Source organism: Ovis aries, chromosome 11 (assembly GCF_016772045.2).
Source record: "Ovis aries strain OAR_USU_Benz2616 breed Rambouillet chromosome 11, ARS-UI_Ramb_v3.0, whole genome shotgun sequence".
NCBI classification, from domain to species: domain Eukaryota; kingdom Metazoa; phylum Chordata; class Mammalia; order Artiodactyla; family Bovidae; genus Ovis; species Ovis aries.
The window spans coordinates 52,898,330-52,919,371 of record NC_056064.1 but is presented as its reverse complement, the minus strand read 5'-3'; the positions used below and the strand labels follow the sequence as shown (position 1 = coordinate 52,919,371).

The following is a 21,042-nucleotide window of genomic DNA, read 5'->3' as shown; positions in this document are numbered from 1 at the left end:
CACCAATGCCTGAGGAGAGGCTGAGGGCCACTCGGAAGCTGCTCTGGCAGGTGACTGGGCGTCAGCCCTTCCGCAGGCCTCACCTGCCTGGCAATCCGTCCTGAGAGAGAGAGGGGAAGGCTCTTTTCAGGTCACTTCCTCTGCTGTGCAAATCAGGACTCCAGGACGGCGCCTGCCCAGCAGCTGCCCAGCAACTGAGCAACACACAGGGAAGGTGTCTTTCTAAAAGAAGCAAAAACTAAAACCACACAGACACTTGAGGAAGCTGAAGCGGGAAGGCAGATGAACTTGGTAGCTATTATAAAGAAGTAAAAATAGAACCCAAGCTTGGTTATTTTTTGCTTCTTTGATCCACGGAGCCTTTTCTTATGGACCTCTGCTTGAAAGCTCAAAACCCTCTAAGCTGAATTCTGAATGGCCTAAAGCAAAACCACAGCAATTAGATGGTTACAGTTGGAAAAAAATGCATTTAACACTCAGTCAACCCTTCCTATAATCCTGGACACAAATCCCCACACCATCATTTCAAACACACACAAGAAATGAAGAGAACCATCTCTAACCCAAGACAGGACCAAGCAACGTGACCCCAAAGAGAGCAGCACAAGCTTCCCAAGCACTGATCTTCCACATCTGGGCTCCTGAATTCAGGTGCTTTGAAAATACACGTGTACATGTGTGCACGTGTCTGTACTCATTCACTCATCCCTGGATCCTACCCTGGAGGATCCTGGTTCACTAGCCATGGCTAGAGCAGGGCCCCAGAATAAACTGCTTTTTAAAATGACCCATGCGATTCTGCAGATGAGCCAGGTACGGGAAGCACTATTCTAACCCCTGTTTTAGATTCCCAGCTTCAGGCGGGCAGGCAAACAAGCAACATTTAAGCTTCAGTCTGACTCCTGCAGTAACACGGAGGCACACATCTTCCTCACGTGGTCTCCTACAAATGAGATCCCCTGACTTTCGCATACGAGGGGTTCTGAGGTGCTTATTTTCTCCAAGAGCAATTCAGCTTTACAAGGACTGTTTTCTTCACTTCTGCTGCACAGGCAGGAATCGGGGGATGATGTGCAACATATTTTTGTGTGGAAAGCAACTGACCTTGAGGAACACAGAGAACTAAAATCACACAAACTTCCTAGAGCCTCATCAGTTCAGTTCAGTCTCTCAGACGTGTCTGACTCTTTGCGACCCCATGAATCGCCGCACGCCAGGCCTCCCTGTCCATCACCAACTCCCGGAGTTTATCCAAATTCATGTACATCAAGTCGGTGATGCCATCCAGCCATCTTGTCCTCTGTTGTCCCCTTCTCCTCCTGCCCCCAATCCCTCCCAGCATCAGGGTCTTTCCAGTGACTCAACTCTTCTCATGAGGTGGCCAAAGTATTGGAGTTTCAGCTTCAGCATCAGTCATTCTGATCTGCACTGATCTCCTTTAGGATGGACTGGCTGGATCTCCTTGCAGTCCAAGGGACTCTCAAGAGTCTTCTCCAACCTCAAAGAACCAGAAGTCAGAAGTGACTTTTAACTATAGGCTTTTCTCCATCAGTCACATTTTTACTAGAAAGGTAAGTTGCTGTGCTGTGCTGAGTTGCTCAGCCGTGTCTGACTCTTTGTGACTTCATGGACTGAAGTCCGTCAAGCTCCTCTGTCCAAGGGGATTCTCCAGGCAAGAACTGGAGTGGACTGCCATGCCCTCCTCCAGGGGATCTTCCCAATCCAGGGATCAAACCCAGGTCTCCCGCATTGTAGGTAGATTCTTTACCATCTGAGCTACCAGGTAAGCTCAGAAATACTGGAGTGGGTAGCCTATCCCTTCTGCAGGGGAACTTCTGGACCCAGGAATTGAACTGGGATCTCCTGCATCCCAGGTGGATTCTTTACCAGCTGAGCTACCCAGGAAGTCCAGAAAGATATGTTACTTCTATAACTTTTTAAAGTAGAAACTGAAATTCCTCTTGTATGTATACATATTCATATGTTTGAGAAAATGAAAGATAAACAACAAGATGCAAAAACGGAAAGAACAGTAGTATTTAGCCAAAAATTCAGTTCCGTAGGAAATTAAACCAAATGAGCCTTTAGCATGAATTTGTGAGAGTGTCACAACTCGCCTGCTTCCTCTACACAAGATGCCCATCATGTAACATGAAGAACAAAGGCAGGTGTCGGAAAAATAATCACCAATGTCATGTCAAGATCTTCTACAACAAGGAACTCCTTTTTCCTAACAAGCTCCATTGTTCAGGGATGTTTTCATTACCTGAAACCGAAAAAAATAAAAAAATTCTCTTTGCTACCAAATTAAGTATCAACACAAAAACATTCAAGAACAGGCAGCAACAACTGAAGACATTCTCTGTTCTAGCAATCTGGTGACAAACAGGGCTGCTGAGGAGCAGAAACAGGACCCCCAGGTCAGAGTTTGCTCCTGCTCTGCACGTGTGCTACCTCTGAAAGAGGAATGCTCTTCCAGGACGAGAAATGCTTACAGCAATTAGAAAAAGTCCACACAACACTGTAGTCCTTTCTATCCATATGGAACATCTCCTCAAGAAGAAAGAGGTCCCGCCTCACAAGAAACAGCCAAGGAACAAAATCGCTAGCGTGATCTGGTCTGCAGAACAGACCCCAAATCTGTGGATCTGGTGAATTCTATGGTGAAGGGGAATTAACATTGCAGATGGAATTAAGGTTGCTAATCAGCTGACCTAGAGATGGAGAGATTATCCTGGATTATCTGGGTAGGCACAATATGATCACAAGACTGCTTGAAAGTGGAAGTGGGGGGAAAAATGAGGAAGTGGGGCAGAGTCAGCATCAGAGGGATAAGATGTGAGAAAGACTTGATCAGTCATTGCTGGTTTTGAGGATGTAATGAGAGGAATAAAAGAGAACAAAATGAATGAAAAAGATGTAACAGGGCCACGAGCCAAGGGATGCAGATAGCTTCTACACGGTGCGAAAGGCAAGGACATGGACTCTCCCCTGGAGCCTCCAGAAAAAACAAAGCTGACACCCTGATTTTAGCCCTGAGACTCATTCCAGACTGTGACCCCCCAGGACAACAAAACAAATTAGCATGGTTTTAAGCCACTCAATTCATGATACTCTGTTACAACAGCCATAAAAAACTAATACAGTGAAGCCACTTTTGTCTACCATGCGGATAGCATGTCCAGAAAAGACCCAAGTCAAAGCAGCATCCTACTAACATGTCCAGTTGTCCTCCTGATTTTTAAAATCACACACAAAAAAACAATTACCAATTTTTAATCCCTGTCACTTAAACCACTAAGCTACTAATGGCTGAGTGGGTAAAGAACCTGCCTGCAAAGCAGGAGACACAGGAGATGTGGGTTTGACCCCTGGGTCAGGAAGATCCCCTGGAAAATGAAATGGCAACCCACTCCAGTATTCTTGCCTGGCAAATCCCATGGTCAGAGGAGCATACATTTGTCAAATACCTTAATACTTCCTAACTCACACCAGAAATCACCTTACTATAGGTGATAGTGGTGCTCTTTAAGAATTTTCTTGCCACACTCATCTTTCAAAAATAGAATAATCATATGCTTTGTCCAAATATCCCTTTTTTTAGATTTGTACTGAAATCTCTGAATGCATACAAACCGTACTCACAGCCCTCCCAGCAAGCCAGCAGTGAGAAACTTCCTAACTGGTTATCACCACAACCAGCTGCAGCAAGAACCAAGCCCCCAAATAAACCACAAACACAGAAGAATCGAACGGGACAGCGCACGTGTGAGGTAAGAGCGCTAAATTCTAATTTCAACAGCTTGCAAGTTGACAGGAACAATCCTGGCCCCCTACATTGGGAATGCAGAGTCTTAGCCATTGGACCACTAGGAAGTCCCCCTGAAACACGGTCTTTGGGCAGGAACCTCCACAGCTGGGCTGAGAGCAATCAAATGACCAAAGGCTGGCTTTAAAAACTTCTTCACAAACGCCATCATACATCAGCATGCTCGCTTAGGAATATAGGCTCCAAAGTCTTTCTCAGCCCGCAGAGCTAAGTCTTGCATCAGAATCCTCGGTGATCCCTCCAGGGGACGGTCTAACAGACAGCTCCTGACAGGAGGCACACGGATGAAGTTAGAGTGGTGAGATGGATGCTGGATGAATGGCAACACTGCCCTTCTTGTGAAGAAAGACGGTGCCTCCACAGTGGTCTCCTGTTTCACTGCTGAGTTTCCTCTCTCAGCACCTTCTTCTAGTTCATCGTAAACGTTGAGAGGTGAAGAGCCACACCAGAGGGCCCTGGAAGTGGTGGGCAGGCCAGCTTTGGGACAGATCTGCAGGAGGCAGGACTCCTGTATTAACCTTCACCTGGTTACCTGGCCTTCCCACATAGACTCTGGTTGCCCAACCACAAAACGGGTCTGGCTCCAGGGAATCCTCAAGGGCCAGGAGCGCCATTCCTGTCGCCATACCAGCCTCCACTCACCAAAGGCCCCAGGAGAGGCCAGCACAACCGAGCAACCAAGCAAGAGGGACTTTACTATACAATCCAACAAACCCTCAAGTCTCAACCCTAACAGGAGCGACAGGCTCTTCCAATATTAATCTGTTTAATAACCTGTAACATAGGTTTTCGGAGAAGGCAATGGCACCCCACTCCATACTCTTGCCTGGAAAATCCCATGGACGGAGGAGCCTGGTAGGCTGCAGTTCATGGGGTTGCTAAGAGTAGGGCACAACTGAGCGACTTCACTTTCACTTTTCACTTTCATGCACTGGAGAAAGAAATGGCAACCCACTCCAGTGTTCTTGCCTGGAGAATCCCAGAGACAGAGGAGCCTAGTGGCCTGCTGTCTATGGGGTCACAGAGTCTGAACACGACTGAAGTGACTTAGCTGCAGCAGCAACATAGGTTTTAACCAAAAAAGTAAACGAAATGTATCAAGACATGGAATCATGGAATTGGAACTCCTAATTCCACAAGAAAGTTTAGAAAAGGTATGTAAAAGTAAAGACAGGGGTGTGAAATAATAGGAAATAAAAATATGCAGGCTATTTGGAGCAACATGGATGGGCCCAGAGACTAAATACTAAGTGAAGTCAGTTAGACAAAGACAAGTATCATAATTATCACTTATATGTGGAACTTATAAAGTAATACAAGTAAATTTATTTACAAAACAGAAATTCTCACGGAAAACAAACATATGGTTACCAAAGGGGAAGGGGGCACGGGGATAAATCAGGCATTTGGGATTAATATATACACACTCAGTTCAGCTCAGTCGCTCAGTCGTGTCCGACTCTTTGCAACCCCGTGAATCGCAGCACCCCAGGCCTCTGTGTCCATCACCAAATCCCGCAGTTCACTCAGACTCACGTCCACAGAGTCCGTGATGCCATCCAGCCATCTCATCCTCTGTTGTCCCCCTTCTCCTCCTGCCCTCAATCCCTCCCAGCATCAGAGTCTTTTCCAATGAGTCAACTCTTCGCATGAGGTGGCTAAAGTACTGGAGTTTCAGCTTTAGCATCATTCCTTCCAAAGAAATCCCAGGGCTGATCTACTGTATATAAAACAGACGACCAATAAGGACCTACTGTGCAGCACAGGGAACTATAGTCAATATCTTATAATAATCTATAATGGAAAAGAAGGTGAAAAAGAATATACATACAAATTTATGCATAACTTACCTGAGGTGCTGGAGAAGACTCTTAAGGGTCCCTTGGGCTGCAAGGAGATCAAGCCAGTCAATCCTAAAGGAAATCAACCCTGCATATTCATTGGAAGGACTGATGCGGAAGCCGAAACTCCAATACTCTGGCCACCTGATGCAAAGAGCTGACTCACTGGAAAAGACCTTGATGCTGGGAAAGACCAAGGGCAGGAGGAGAAGGGGGCGACATAGGATGAGGTGTTTGGATGGTATCACCAACTCAATCCACATGAGTCTGAGTAAACTCTGGGAGATAGGGAAGGACAGGGAAGCCTGGCATGCTGCAGTCCATGGGGCTGCAAAGAGGTAAACACGTCTTAGCGACTGAACAACAACAATAACCGAAATTACTTTGCTGTATACTGAAACTAACACGTTGTAAATCAACTATACTTCAATTAAAAAAAAAAAAAGAAGAAGAACGAGCAGGCTGTGCAGCAGAAGTGGTGAGCACAGGGGCTCTGAAGTTTGAGAAACCTGCTTCCAATACCAGTTGTACAGCTCATCAGTCAGGTCACCTATTGTAAATAAATCTCTCAACCTCTATCTCCTCACCTGTTAAGTGGGTGCAGCCACTGTACCTCCCACCCAGAATTACTGTGAGGATTAAGGAAGAACATATGAAAAACGTTCAGCAGTGAACTCAGCGCACAGCACACAGTTACCTGCCGCAGGTACAGGGGTAACACCTGCTCTGTGATACTCCCACCTCATTTGATCCCAAGGTTAGGTGTTTGACTGGAAAGTATCTCTCACTCAAAACACACTGAAGATTGGAGCCCTCGGGCTGGTACAGCATTTATTAGGCCTCCATCAGAGCATCTGTCAAATATTCATATATTCTGACTGAAATTTTTCAACTCAGCAACTATCCTGCACTTTGAGTTTCTTGAAAACAGGGCCCATCGTTTAAAATTCTTCATAGCCTTGGCATCAAGCAAATGCATAACACAAAGAAGATAATAAAAAATGGGATGGATAGATGGATGGATGGATGGTTGGAAAACTAGAAGGCAAGAAAGACAAAGGAATCAAACATTTTTTTCAAGCCTCAGTAACTGAAGTGATAAGAAAATGGGGATAAAAATAGAAAAAAAAGAAAAAGAGTCTGGAGGAGAGAGTTAAGACAAGAGAGAGGCAGAAGGCTGCATTCCGATGCTGAATTCGAGATGATGATAGGATACCCACAGGGAAACATCAAGTAGGCAGCCGGAAATGCAAGAATACAGCTAAAAATCAAAACATTCTCAATTTCAATTACTAGGGCTGTTGGAAACAGTATTTCAGGGAAGCAGAGATCATAATAGAAAGTAATTTAAGCTAAAAAGGTTGCAAAAACACATGCAGTCCTGCAGCTGCTGTGTATAAGAGCCTCACCAGACAAAATGAAATATGAGTCCCATCCTACATGGCGTTCAAAGCACACAGTCTATGAATACCTTAATCCAAGGCTGGTTCAGAGCAGTCTTCAAAAAAGAGTCTGCAAACAGTCTTAAGTCTCCCAAAATTAAAAACAAGTCTCTCCATTCTGCACTGCCTTCTAGCTGGCCCCCCCTCTAGTTTCCTATAAAGAGCCATCTATACACATAACACAACTGCACAGGCCTGTCTCCTTTCCGGGCCACTTTCTCTGTCCAGCCCTTCAACGGGGACATGTCCAAGACGATGTTCCTGGACCGCTTCTCAGCATGCCACATGACCCCCTCCCTGCTTCCACTCCCAGAGTGCCGGCTCCAAATCCAGCTGCCTAAAGGGACCAGCGGACGGTCTGTGCAGACCTCAGGACTCCACTCAGTGTGTCCTCACCTGAGCTCGTGTTCAGCTCCACACACTCAGTCTACACACGCTGTACGCAACTGCTCTCCCCAGACTCATTCGGCTTCCTTACCTTCCTTCGATGCTCTCTCTCCCAAACTCTGGCAACCACATCCTATTGATTTCAGGTCCTCACTCAGTCTTGTGGTTGTTCGCCCCTTCCCCCCACCCCTACTGCCTTAACTCAGGCCCCATCCTCTCCCCTACCTGGATGCCTGCAACAGCTCCCAGAAGGACTCCAGCTGCACCGCACCACAGGGGATCTCTCTGAAATGCAAAATAATCACCTGGACACAGCCCAGCCTGACCCCCTCTACCGATGATCCCTGTGGCACAGAGAGGAAAGTCCTGGGTTCTACCCAGGAGCCCATCCAAGCACACAGAGCCACCAGCAGCTCCCCAAAGGGGCTGGATTCTCCAGCCACGCTGGTTCATTCTTGGTCTGAAATGCATGTCTTTGCCATATTTGCCTAGTTGGCACCAACTCATCTTTCAAAGTCCAGCCCAAATGCCAGCTCCTGCATGAACTGTCTTCTGCCCCGTCCAGTTCGACCCCAGCTCCAAGCAGAACTTCTCTCCTCTCTGGGCCTACGTTTTCCTGCACACTTGCCACACCCACTCTGACACTCCCCTTCACAGCCTCCTTCTACATCTGTCTCTTCCTGCCGGGCTCCAAGCACCTGTGATAGCAAGGGCTATACGATGTGGTCGTGAGTGCCTGCTGACTGAGTTAGCCTTTACAAATTGCTCACAGGGCCCAAACCAGTTTCAGGACTACTGGAGGGGGAAGTTTTTCTAATAGCATTAAACCTATTCCATCATTTATACCCAACTTTAATAATTACAATGTAGACTGCAACAATGTCAGATTAAGGCATGTTTTTGAAAGAGCTTTTTTTTTTTTTTTTGGTCTTGCAGCTTGCAGAAACTTAGTATCTCAACTAGGGATGGAACCTGGGCCCTGGACAGTGAGAGCTCAGAACCATCAGGGAATTCCCACTGAATCCTTCCTGAAGACTTTAAAAAAAGAGAGAGGTGGAAGACACGGAAAGCATCTGGCTAAGGAAGGGAACATCCTGACCCTTGCTAAAGGAGCCAGGTCTCACAGGAAGCAGCTCTCAACCATCTCACCACCACAGCAGCAGAAAGACACAGGCTCGCGCCATCATGGATAATGAAGAGTAGCAAAAATCCCCTACAGCCTTCACCCTATATTACGTGTTTGGGTTTTTTTTTTTTTGGTCCATGCAAAGAAGCAAAACAACATCACCAGCACTTTCAGAGGATGTGGGATTCAATTCTTAAAACATTTCTAAATAATTTTCCACCTCCTCCAGGCCTCTTATTGCAACTGAAACTGAGCAACAATAATTAGACAGTTGAGAGGCTGTGTGGCAATGGAGCAGATGGACAGGTTCGGGCAAAGTGCTTTTCTTTTGGAGCCCCTGGCCCACGACTTAGTCTTGGAGGGTGAACAGGAAAAGGGCGGAGAGGAGACTCTACTGGCAACACGGTTCCATCCTCTGCCTCACCATCTCTCATAAACATCTCCACTCTCCTCCCCCACCAGGTGACCCACATGCTTGCTTTCACCCTTGGAATGAGAAGGCGTCCTCCTTCTAGTTCATACTGGACAACTACCTAATTCTGAAGGCATGAAATACACAAGAAAAAACTCTATTTGGCAAAATGGCTTTTGACTAACACAGGACTCTCAGAAAGGGGCAAGTATCTATCCTAAGATCCCACAGACTGAACTATTTATCATTGTCACCCAAACCAATAAAAACTACAGAACTCACAATTTTCTCCCCTAAAGGAAACATTCTGTATTTGTCCAGAAGACAATATATGGGTTGAGAGATCCTCAATTTTTAAGAGAAAAACAAAGGAAAGGTAAATGAGCGACTGCTACAAATGGTCAAAATCCGACCCAAACCCCAAATTCAAGCATATATTTTCCCCATGCTTAAAACATCAGAGTGAGAAAAACATAAATCTGTTGATTTAATAGAGGCCTTAAAGAAAAGTGAAATTGAAGTCGCTCAGTCGTGTCCGACTCTTAGCGACCCCATGGACTGCAGCCATAGGATTTTCCAGGCAAGAGTACTAGAGTGGGGTGCCACTGCCTTCTCCGAAAGAAGGAGTTAATCTCAGTTAAATCGATGAACCATTATCTCACATGAACAGCCATAATACAGGTCATAATACACAAATAGACAAAAGAAATTTTTTAACCTAGCCAGTAATCAACAGATATAATGAGGAACCATTTTGTAACCATTAAATTAGTTTTCTTTAAAAAAGCTTTCATATGCTAATCCTCACCAGCGGCACACTGGTAGTGATACTGGAACACATACCCCCATATATCGCTAAGAACAGGGTAGCCTGATACAGCCTTTTGAAAAAGCAAATTGACACCACCCATCAAGAATTCCCAAAATGTTTATATCCTCTGACATGTTAATGTCACCCCTGGAAATCTACCTTATAGACCACAAAGTGTGTAATTATGGTAACCTTGTGTTCCAGATTTTCTAAGAAACCCTGACTTTATGTAATTGTATCCTTTTCAATAAATGCAAATCACTAAGAGTGGAACTACACTTGGGAACAATGAAAGTCATCAATATCATAGAAAAATGAAGAAAACTGGTTTGGCATAGGGTCAAGCACATTCATAAAAGTGTTCTAGTTTCTGTTTGGGATCGGGGGGAAGAGAAAAATTCAAGTTCAGCAAATGTTAACTTTTGCCACACAGAAACTGGCTCAATCTATTATTCCTTCCAGAGTCACTGAGCTGCTTCCACTGGGTACCAGGCCACGCTTGTTCTTAAGGCACAAAGACCAAACAGCAAATCTCTCCTGGACGCAATAGGCTCCCACGCACAGTCCTGCAGCAGCACCCATGCATGCCACTGCCTATGCATACCACTGCCCACACCGCACTTTTATCATCTGAGGATGCCAGGTATGCCTGGTTAAGATCAACATCTCCACTCTCTCAAGAGAGGCTTATTTCTTAAAGGCTTCTTCTCCCTCATGCAGCAGAAAAGGGATAAGCCGAAGCTAATAAAAGCTGAGAGGAGTAAGGTCTGTATTTGGGAAGTAAAGGTCTTGAACAGCACATGGGTTCAGGGATCTTAAGAACCTATGCTCAGAAATCCGATTATTTCGTCAGAGTCGTGATATAGAATCATCACCACTAACATTTCCGATGTTACTACTGGATGGACCCTGCCCATCTCTACCTCAAGACCTTTTGTAAGAGAGAGGCAGGCAAACCTCTGGAGCAGCAGTTCCAAGAGTCAGAGCCGTTCGAGAACTGAATTAAAGCAAAGGACTCTCCAAAAATGCACGTTCACAAACTCTCACATACAATCTCAGAGGGGCCTGAAAGCCCATTAAGAAGCAGACTGCGTGTTAAAAATGTCTGCTTGAATTCAGAAGTAACAAAAAGGAATACAGTCACTGAGTCCTTTCGTGGGCAGGGAACGCTATGAAGGTAAAAATACCTCTTCCTTTTACAAGTGAGAACTGTGACATCCAGGAAGTACAGTCATCTAATAAGAACGTAAAATGACCCCCCAAAAATCCCAACTATTTCAGGGTTTAGAAAGAAGGGGGGGCGGGGATAAAGACCAGCCAGCCACAAGCATTAGGAACATCTTTCTTAAAGTGTCAATTAAGCTTTTAGAAAACCACTAATTCCACATTTTTCTTAAAAGAAAAAAAAATGCTTTAAATTGACTTTTGTTTAACCTCCCCCCCACTTCACACAGGTGTTCACAGTCTGGTTTATCACACCACATGTGTAGTTTGAACTATGCTGTATGGATCTAGTGCATTACAACTAGACCAAATAAACAACTCAGGATCACAGGGAGTGAACAAGAGAAAGGGCTGCTGAACTCAGTGGTGTGGTTTCTGGGTCAGCACAGAACATCAAAGAGTATGCAGTTAGGAAAAGCCTTCTGGTGAGTTTTCAAAATTCTCTTTCGTTGAACAGAGAAACTCTAAGACACATTCTCTTTCTTTAGCTTATTATAAATGAGTTATGCTTCAAAGGTTTTATCTAGCAAGGTGATAGCATGGAAATCATAAACCCTGTCCCCAAAGATACAATGTTAAAAAATCATGGTAGTGACCTAGGCTGACTCATGAACCACCAATGGAGGTTCCGAGGGAACCCCCTGGACCTGGCATTCTATGCACTGTTTGAGTCCACAGCACCCACTTTAGTTTGAAAGGTGGAATGTGAATAGTTGTCTTATCTTTTGAGGTAAATTCTCTGTAAAACCTAGGAGAGAAATGGAAAGTTCTGGAGACTGAGGCAAACCTTAAAAAGAACTAGGAACCTTTTTCTTGTTATGATCATCTTGAACCATTAGGTACTTTTTGTGTGGTAAACCCAATGAGTGGGGGAAATCTTTAAATCAACCTTTCTGCTTCCTCCAATATACGAAGAATATGTTTTTTTTTTAATTGTACAAACAGAAAGAAAAGAACAACTTCTTCCTCATCTTTATGTGTGGTCAGCAGAATAATGGGCCCCAGAGATAGCCCTGTCCTAATCCCAGAACCTGGAAACACGCCGCCCCTACGTGGCAAAAAGGGGGTTACCATTGGAGAACTAAGGCTGCTGATCCTTATCCTTATCAGGTGGGTCCAATGGCGTCACAGAGCCCTAACTAGAAGAGGCAGAAGCCAGACAGAACTGAGAAGATGCTACCTGCTGACTCTGAAGGTGGAAGGCAGCCAGCAGCCAAGGAACGGGGGCAGTCTCTAGAAGCTGGAAGAGGCAAGGAAACAGATGTTCCTGTTAGGACCTCCAGAAAGGAACACAGCCCAGTAAACACCTTGATTTTAGCTTAGTGAGACCAAATTTGGACTTCTGACCTCCAGAACTGTAAGATAACAAGTTTATGTTGTTTGTGCCAATCTGTTACAGCCGCCACAGGAAACAAATACACCCTGCTTCCATTCACCCTTTCTGAGCACGAATTCATGCCATGCCTGGTGGCAAAGCAGTCATTGTGTTCAAAGCAACCAGACCAACAGCTTCCTGCCTCGAGCGGTGGGTAAGACCACCAGGAGAGGGCATGAAGAAAGCCTGGATTAAACAGCAAGAGATGGTACAGGAGCACGCAAAGCTGGAGAAGGCTTCTCCTGGGTGGGCAGAAACAGACACCTAAGTGGGGCTGAAAAGTCCTTTGGGATCAATCGTGGGTGTTTTCTCTTTTTTCAATCACAGAGGAAAAGCACACACTGCTTTTACTTGGAAGGTAACCAGGGGACATCTGATGGACACCGATCCCACGTGCTCTGGCCTTTCCCCTGTCTGCCACTGTGGGTCATAAACCCACCTATTGCGGTCAGTGGTTCCTCAATGACTTACTCGTAAACAAACAGAAAAGTAACAAGGTGCTTCACCTTTCACATTTTAACATACCCCACAACAAAGCTTGCTCCCTCAGAGCTTAAGAAACAAACGTCGCCTATGTCACTTAGTCAAGAAAGCGGATTCGCTTCCACTAAGCCACACAAGCATTTCAAACTGCTGTCTGTACTCTGCTTACCAAACCACAAAACTTCACCACTTGTTCTATCTGCCATTCTTTCATCTCTTGGGAATAAAACGTTAAATAAATTAACGAAAGCATTCCACATAGCCTTCTGCCAGCCTGGCAATCTGAAGCCATTTGACAGACGAATGCCCTGCGGATGGCCAACAGTTCCCAGGTGAGGTCAGCAGAAGGAGGCTTTGGAAACGGGTAGTTTTGTCAAGCGTTCGCTGTCGGTGTGGCGTGAGGGCTGTGCCGCGTCTCTGGGCACAGATGAGAAGGCAAAGTTGGGTTTCTCGGCGCCCCTCGGGCTCGCCCCGCAGGCGCTGGGGGAACAGCAGCCCCGTTTCCGCGGAGAGGCGGTCAGCCTCGGACCCTGGGGTGGCCGGCGGCAGGAGATCCCGGCCCCGACGGCACCGTCAGGTGGCAGCCTGTCCACTCGGGGTTCGCTGCCTGTGTTTTCTCATTTTTGTTTCTGAACAAAGACATGGACCAGGGTACATAACTTGCCAGCACCGAAGGGGCCGGAAACTACGGAGAACGGCCGGGGGAACTTGAGCGTTCGCGGGGGAGGCTGGGCCTGCGCGGGACAGCGGCCCGAGACCCCCGCCCGAGACCCGGACCCCGAGACCCTCCTCTGAACCCCGCCCTAGACCCCGGCCTCGAGACAGACCCTCACCCTGGAGGACTTCCGCCTCGGAGACTCAGGCCCCGAGACCCCGGTCCTACGACTGCGGCCCCAGAGACTGGAGCCCGGCGACCCCCAGCGCCGGCCCCCGAGACCCGTGCACCCCGACGTCGGCCCCTCATCACCCCTCAGCCTTTAACACTCGGGGCCCCCGGTGCCCCCTGCCCTGAGGAGGCCCCCGCCCCGCCCGGCTCGCGTCCGGCACCACAGTCCCCGGGAAACGTGAGTCGCCTGAGGCGCGGCCAAGGCGCCGGGCCGGTGAAGGGAGGAAGGGAGGGGGCGTCCGCCGGCCGGACCGAGGGCCGTACTGACCGTAGCTGTCGTCTTCGTCCATGGTGCCGGCGCCAGGCTCCGCGCCTGGGCTCGCCGCTCGCCCCAGGTCCCGCAGCTCCCGGCCCCGTTCGCCCGGCGAGTCTCAGAGCCCCGCCCCCGGCCCCAAGCCCGCCGCCCGCCGCCCGCCCCTCGTCCCCCGCGGGGCGCCCCGCCCGCGGCCTGCGCGCGCGCGCACACACACACACACAGAGCCCAGCACGCGGCCGCCTCCCGACCCGCGCCTGCGCACGCGCGCCCGCCCAGACCCCGCCCCCGGGCCTGCGGCCCCGCCCCCGTCGCCCGCGCGCGCACCCCTGGGGCCGCGTCCTCTACTCTGCCCAGGACTGCGTACGCGCGCCCGCCGAGGCCCCGCCCCTCTGGCTGGCCCCGGGCGCCGAGGCCCCGCCTCTGACCACGCCCCAACCCGAGGCCCCGCCTCGGCCGCCTCCGGGGGCCCAGCAGGTTTCGGATTTCCTAAGGGTGGCGCAGGCCTGGGAAACAGACCAGAGCCCAGCCGCCCACAGAGGTACCAAGGTCGTGTCCGGCCACTCAAGGGCAGGGTGGTCCTCGCTGACGTTAGTTTCACAGGTCCTGCTAGTCCTTGGCCGAATACCAGAATATTTTGAGTTCATTATTTCTGCAGTCTGAACCTTAGCACCGTGAATGTCATGAGTTCATTGCCTTTATATACTTCCTTTTCTTTGTCCTCTGAATGTACCCCGATCAAATTTCAAAGAGAGGCACCTCAGCCTCACAGCATGTCAGGATTTTGGTGACCTTGATTCCTGCGACTGTTGGATTCATACGTTTCTAGGCTGTGCCTTACATGTTTTATTTGCCTGCACTGGGCTGACCGACCAATCCCCACCCACTGGTTAGACTGAGCTGCCCTTTGAGGAGCCTGGGCAGTAGTTCTGCACCTGGAGGTGGGGACATCACCAATTTTTAATTCAGAAAAATAAACGAAAATGCTGCTTTTTTACTTGTTCCTGGATGGATATGCTCTTTCTTGATTTGGTGCTACACATAAAAATTATAAGTGTGTCATTTGGAAGGATCACACAGGGATGGTCCAGGACCCTCCTGGGGGGCATGACCCTGGACCCCCTAGCACAATGTGCTGTACTGGGGGTGCTGCGGGAGAAGAGCTCAGCCCAAGGTCCTGGCAATGCCCCTGAAATGTCAGGGAATATCTCCATCAGGGGGAGTTGTGACCCTTCTCAGCAGTCTGTTTCCTTACAGACCGTTCCAAAACATGCCTCCCGGTAGACAACAAAGGAAAGTCCCTTTCCTCTCATGGAAAAGGAGTAAATGAATGAGGAAACTCTAGGTTTTCTTTCCACATCTGCTTCCTATTAGCTCTGTGATCTGGGCAAATACCTCAGCCCCCTGGACCTGTCTCACACCCGTGAAATGAAGCATCTGCCTATAAAATCCAGGCTCCTGCCCAGTACTGATCTGTGATCTGTTGCTGTCTTCTGCTTGACTTCAGCACAGCTGACAATGTTTTTGTTTGATGAGATGGATTCCAACATTATCAGTCTAAGGGATCCCAATCTTCACATTCCATCAGGGTGCAGCTCTGGCCCACCCTTCTGGTGGCTAGGAAAACTGTGCATTCACAAACAAAAATATCCCTGTTACTCCCTGAGCTGTCGGACCCAGGCTTTGACGGTGAAGCTTGATGTCTCCCGTATGTCCAAGAAGATGGGCTTTATTTCCTTAGGCAAGTGTTTCTTTCCAATAGCTCCAGAAATCAGACACTTCCCTCACAGAGATTATCTTATCCATAGAAGCTTGATTCTGGTGGACCTAAGAGTTTAATCTTCATTGATTTTACATAACTCTTGCTCGATGACCAAAACTTGGGCAGAAAAGCAACTGAGGCCACAGGTTAATTCTCCCTGTGATCTGAACTCCCAAACCTTTGGATGGGAAGGGCATGAATGCTAATCACTTCGATTAGCCTGGTTTTTGACTGTAAACAAATCCCCTTAACTTACATTGTTTCATTACAACAGTGTTTTCCAGTGGCAGGTCCTGACTCTGAATGGTTGAAAAACCAATCTCCATTGAAGGAAGAGAAGATAGAATAAAAGAGAATCAGCATCCACCTTGTACCGTAAGGATAATGTTTGGTTTGGTTGTAAATGAATGCACTGGGTAGGGACGTAAAATGTACTTGACAACATATGCATGCTCAGTTGTGTCCAACTCTTTGTAGCTCCGTGGACTGTAGCCACCAGGCTCCTTTGTCCGTGGAATTTTCCAGGCAAGAATACTGGAGCAGGTTGCCATTTCCTATTCCAGAGGATTTTCCCTGACCCAGCAATGGAACCCATGTCTCTTGCATCTCTCGCATTGATAGGCAGATTCTTTACCACTAGCGTCACCTGGGAATCCCTACTTGACCACTGGTGACTGTCAAAGACCCTCTGTTAGCTCATGTTCCTCGCTCAGGGGCTGCGGGTGTCGGGGAGCGGGGCAGGGGTGCGTTGTTGAGCTGTTATCTCCATACTGTGGATTTGGGAACCGAGGCCCACAGAGGTCACAGTATAAAACGGGAGCCAGCAGGTCAGCTTCTCTTACTACTTGTGACCTCAGCTCCTGGGGGCCTCAGAGGGAGACCTCAGAGGGAGAGTCTCAAAGGGAGGACAGAGCGGAGGAGCCGAGAGAGCCCAGCGTCTGGAATCCACTGGTCTGCTGCTTCCCCTGACCCCCTCCCTGCCCACATCAAGAACTTTGAAAATGGGCTGGGGCTCCCTGCAGGCCTGTCACTGTGGTCTGTTCTCTTTAGTGGGTTGATCAGCCTGACAACTTTTTTTTAAGTTGATGCCTCCCTTCCGAAGTCCTTGCCTTACAAAATAATCTCAAAAATTAGAATAATGAGGGACTTTGTTGGCAGTCCAGTGGTTAGGACTCCAGACTTCTACTGCAGGGGGTGAGGGTTCGATCCCTGGCTAGGGAACTAAAATCCCATATGCTGTGCTGCACAGCCAAAAAAATAGAATGATGAAGGATCACTCTGCTTTTTGAGCAGAGGTAACCCAAAATATATCTATTTTTTATCCCATGCTTAAACTGTGATGCTTTGAACTTTTTTAGAAACAGTGTTCAAAAAGGGACAGGTTACTAGATACTGGTACTTTCATGCAAGGGAGCACCCACAGTCTTTTAAAAGACTGAAGCTGATTTCTGCGTTTACCAAAGTGAGCCAGTTTCCAAGCTGTGTGAAGTGGGAAAAGCTAGGACAGAACATGGGTGTATAATGTATTTCTATTCCTAGCAAAAATGCATCTACATGTGATGTACATTTACACTGTAGACTCAGCCATTCCACATATATTCAGGACAGGGAGACAATGCTGTGACAGGCACTGTTCAAAATACTGAGGACACAGCGACAAAGGGAATAGCTGTAAAGCCATGTCTTCTCAGGGCTCCCAAACTAGTGGACAAGCACAGACCATAGCTAAGAGGGCACACGGGGTACTGGGGGCCACCCTGCCTCTGGGAGGAAAGTCAGTTGCCAGGGAAACAGGAGTGGGAGACTCTTCGTTACATACACAATTCTTAGGGGTTGAATTGTGAGCCCACGAAGGTATGTTAAAGTCCTAACCTCCAGCGCCTGTCAACTGTGATCTTATTTGGAAATAAGATCTTTGCAAATGTAACCAGGTTAAGATGAGATCATAACGGTGGCCCAGATCCAATGACTGGTGTCCGTCTAAGAAGGGGAGATTAGGACACAGACACACACAGAAAAGGCCATGTGAAGATGGAGAGGCCATTTGAGAGGCCAACAACGCCTGGCTCACCAGAAGCTGGAAGAGGCAAAGAAGGGTTCGTTAGAGAAAGTGTGGTCCTGCCAACACTGATTTCAGACTTCCAGCCTCCAGACTGTGGGAGAATAAATTTCTGTTGTTTTAAGCCCCCCAGTCTGTGGGACTTGGTTGCAATGGCCCTGGGAAATACACAGCTTTTAAATGATGTACCATATACATGTATTACCTGTTTTTATTTATTTTTTATATTTTTTATTGAAGCAGAGTTGATTTACGATGTTGTATTAGTTTTGGGGATACAGCAAAGTGATTCCATTTTATATACATATATATATTCCTTTTCATATTTTTTACCATCATGGGTTATTATAGGATATTGAATATAGTTCCCTGTGCTACACAGTAGGGTCTTGTTGTTTCTCTATTTTATATATAGTAGCTAGTATCTATTAATTCCAAACTTTTAATTTATTCCTCACCCACCCCCTTTTCCCTTTCTTAACCGTAAGTTTGTTCTGTATGTCTGTGAGTCTGTTTCTGATTTGTAAATGAGTTTATTTTTGTCATATTTTAAATTCCACATGTAAGTGATATCATATGATATTATTACTTTCTTTAAATAAAACTTTTAGAGTGGACTTAAATATAAGGTACGATGGCAAGGGATTTTACTATGACCTTTCTGTTCTTCCTCATGCCCATTTTTTTTTTTAATCTGGTTCCTTTTTCTAAAACAAATGATTCTATTTGTTCTCTCTCTCTCTTCTCCCATCAAGGTGAATAAGGCAGAGCTGCCTTGATGGCTCAGTGGTAAAGAATCCACTTTGCAATGCAGGAGACACGGGTTCAATCCCTGATCCGGGAAGATCCTGCATGCCAAAGGGCAACTAAGCCCGTGTGCCACAACTATTGAGCTCTAGAGCTGAGGAACCGCAGCTACTGAAGCCTGCGTGCCCTACAGAAGCCTGTGCTCCTCAGTAAGACAAGCCTCCACACTGAGAAGCCTGTGTACCACAACTAGAGAGCAGCCCTCACTCACTGCAACCAGAGGAACGCCCGCACAGCAACAAAAACCCAGCGCAGCCGAAAGTTAAAAAAAAAAAAAAGGATGAGGTGGCGGGGGCCCCGCGGGTGGTGCAAGCTGAAGGTTCTCATGAAAAAAGGGAGGACAGTGTTGCCTCCCTCCATGAACACTGACACGCCTTCCACGTGCCGAAAGAACAACTCCGGCCATCACCACCCACCACCATGGGGTCAAGGAACACGGTCTGCTGAGGCCAACAGACCCACAGACCCAAGAGAACCACATCCGAAGCCCTCCCCTCTGTACAGAACCATAATCGGCTGCCTAATGAGCCACAGCTCAGAGCTCTGCCAAGGCCAGGGCCGGGGTTTGACAGACAGCTACCTCTGATAACACCTGCTTCACAGATGATGAATGCGCTCAGCTGGGCCTGCCAGCGATCACCCACCAACCACCCTGTGAACCCTTCCTTCTACCGGAGACCAGGGTGGGAAGCCTGACTGAGGCTGGCCAGAGGCCCTGCTAGAAGCCAGCCTCAGACCCCTTCCCACCCAGGTTTAGACAGAGGTGTCCTTCGTAATACAAGGCAGGGCATGGACACCCTGGCCTAGGGAGAACCCTTGCCAGCCTAGCCAGCCTCCCCCAACCCCCTAAGCCTGCACTCAAGAGGGAGGTGGGGCTGGGGAAGGAAGTGTGGTTACAGAGACGAGGAACTAAACCGCTCACGTGGGCCGAGGCTGGGGCATTGTCTTGCTTTGAAAACCCCCAGATTTTATTTTGCTAAAGCTTGCAATTTCTTCTGTGTGTGAATGGCACTTGGAAATCTGTTTGTAATGGATCTTGATTGTATCCAGCTGTCACCAACTGTTCCCTTGCCGCCCAAAAGACAGCTGGCCATGTGCCACACAGTCCAGGCTCTCACTTCAAATAGAGGAGCTAATGCTCTGGTTCCCGCCAGACCTGCCAAAATGTTTTCACTTGTAGAAAAAAAAACAAAAGTGGGGGATGGGGGGCAGGGGCTCAGAGAGGCAGCGTCAGGAGGACTGGGCAAGGCCTCTGGGCCAAGGATATCGACGGAGGCAGGCTGGCCCCGTTCTGAGCCGTGAATGGGGGCTTCCCTAGTAGTTGTTGGTAAAGAATCTGCCTGCAATGCAGGAGACCCCGGTTCAATTCCTGAGTCGAGATGATCCGCCGGAGAAGGGATTAGCTACCCACTCCAGTATTCTTGGGCTTCCCTGATGGCTCAGCTGGTAAAAAAATCCCCCTGCAATGCAGGAGACCTGGGTTCGACCCCTGGGTTGGGAAGATCCCCTGGAGAAGGGAAAGGCTACCCACTCCGGTATTCTGGCCTGGAGAATTCCATGGACTGTATAGTCTATGGGATTGCAAAGACATGACTGAGCAACTTTCACTTTCAACCAGGGCACAGTCATCAACAACGCTCCTGTCTGACTCACCCCTTCCACCAAGACTTCTTGTAGAGGGGGGCCTGGAAAATGAGACCCGATAGAATCAATGCCCACTGGTCTCTGCCAAGGGAAAGCATCTCACCAAGGCCATGCAAAGCAGAAAACAGAGTTCATACACATAAGAAGGGAGAATAAAGTGCATGAAACATGGATCATTTCTAATGCTGTAAGAGCAAAAAACCACATAGAGGTGCATGTTAGCAGTCCCCACTGTTAGCACAGGATAAAGACTGACACGTCCTTTCAACAACACAGTGTGACAGGTGCTGGGAAAACCTGAGGACAGGAGTCACTGGATTAGGGCTTCTTGTCTTCAAGGACGGTCCTGGGGGCCAGGAATGTGGACCAGAAAGCCGATCTTCTCTAGAGGTTGGAGAACTGGTTAGGAGACGATTCGAATCAAAAAGAAACATAGCCGTGACTCAAGCTGCGAGCCAGGCAGTGGGGACAGGAAAGAGGACTTTTCCAGACAGCCAGGTGGAAAGATCAGAATTCCATCACTGACGTGTGGGAGTCACGTGAAGACGGTGCTGAGCCTAGCAGGCACGTTTCTGGCTTTGGCGTCTGGGTGGATGGGGACCCCCCCAGCCTCGAGGGGATCACAGGAGTTGGACACAAGTAGGAGGAGGGCAGACAGCTATGAACTCTGTCTGGGTCACAAATTTGCCAGTAGGATATCC

At 48.0% G+C, this 21,042-nt stretch overlaps 1 protein-coding gene across 6 annotated transcripts in view; it reads right to left on the bottom strand.

Annotated features, from left to right (window-relative positions):
* The window catches only part of CYTH1 (cytohesin 1), a 75,600-nt gene extending 61,413 nt beyond the window's left edge, over positions 1 to 14,187 (bottom strand). For 2 of the 6 annotated variants that reach the window (XM_042256272.1, XM_060395833.1), the window contains exons 1-2: positions 14,085 to 14,187; positions 2,188 to 2,266 (exon numbers count right to left, since the gene is read on the bottom strand). Coding sequence is in view for 2 of the 6 variants with exons in the window: in XM_042256269.1 (XP_042112203.1) it covers positions 7,725 to 7,784; positions 14,085 to 14,106 (82 nt within the window). In the remaining 4 variants the exon portion in view is untranslated. Of the gene's footprint in view, positions 1 to 2,187; positions 2,267 to 5,679; positions 5,717 to 7,724; positions 7,785 to 14,084 lie in introns of all 6 variants that reach the window. The other 4 variants (XM_060395831.1, XM_042256276.1, XM_060395834.1 and 1 more) reach the window with 3 other exon arrangements.
* Positions 14,188 to 21,042: the final 6,855 nt, after the last annotated feature.